This window comes from Penaeus monodon, chromosome 22 (genome assembly GCF_015228065.2).
Source record: "Penaeus monodon isolate SGIC_2016 chromosome 22, NSTDA_Pmon_1, whole genome shotgun sequence".
NCBI classification, from domain to species: domain Eukaryota; kingdom Metazoa; phylum Arthropoda; class Malacostraca; order Decapoda; family Penaeidae; genus Penaeus; species Penaeus monodon.
Window position 1 is genome coordinate 40,947,273 of NC_051407.1, and position 885 is coordinate 40,948,157.

Genomic DNA, 885 nt, shown 5'->3' on the forward strand with positions numbered 1-885 from the left:
GACGGGATGGACATATGACTGAAAAGGCTGAATTATTAATTTTTTTTTTTCTCGTATTCTCAATATGAAAACTAGCCTTATTTCCCGGGGTAAAAAATCTCATCAAAGGGAACGAAAGGGCGGCCAGGGGGTCGCTCTGCGGTGGTCGGTGGCCACACTCAGTCTTCCGGCCTCTTGGCTTTTCCCCCAGGGCTTTCAAAAAGCAAACAGTAGAAGCCAGAGACCCTTTAGAATAATTAGTGAGTCACAAATACTGTCTCTTTTATGGAAATTTTTCTACGTACTGCTTGATATTTTACCCTGGGGCTTCATGGGCAAAATTAGTGTTTAAAAGATTTTTTTTTACGTTGGCCCATTTCATAAACCTTAGGTAAAAAACATTTTTGTCACAGAAAATGCGCAAAAACCTTGTATTACTTTTCTGATATTCTGTTTTTGGGTTTTTACTTTGGAAAAAAACAGAAAGAAAAAGACCTTCCGCCTAGTACTAGACTACACAATATTTGTTTCCTGTGATGTATATTCTACTAATTTACATATACCGACTACATTTTTACGTCCGTCCAACCTTTCGTATTTTTCGAAACAATGTTTTTCTTGTTCTTCCCCAAGCACAGACTGAAAAAGATCCTCTGGGGTTCAAAAATTTAAAAAACATGCCCCAGGTTCCCCCTTCCCCCTGACCTCCTGGGAAAAACCCCCAGTCTTCCCCCAAGTTCTTGCAGGATGTGGGGACCCTTGGGGTAGCATCGGAAGGATTCTCCCGCGAGAAAATGGGGAGCTCGAACGCCTGACGGAAAAGAATTTGGGCCACCCTGAAGAAACACATTACCCGGGAAATTTTTTATGAAAAAATGTAAAATTATCTATATATCTATAAATTTT

At 40.2% G+C, this 885-nt stretch overlaps 1 protein-coding gene across 1 annotated transcript in view; it reads left to right on the top strand.

Annotated features, from left to right (window-relative positions):
* LOC119587436 overlaps positions 1-850 on the top strand; it is a 17,513-nt gene extending 16,663 nt beyond the window's left edge. The window contains exons 5-6 of the mRNA XM_037936167.1: positions 191-239; positions 666-850. Of these exons, the coding sequence (XP_037792095.1) occupies positions 191-239; positions 666-850 (234 nt within the window). The remainder of the gene's footprint in view (positions 1-190; positions 240-665) is intronic.
* Positions 851-885: the final 35 nt, after the last annotated feature.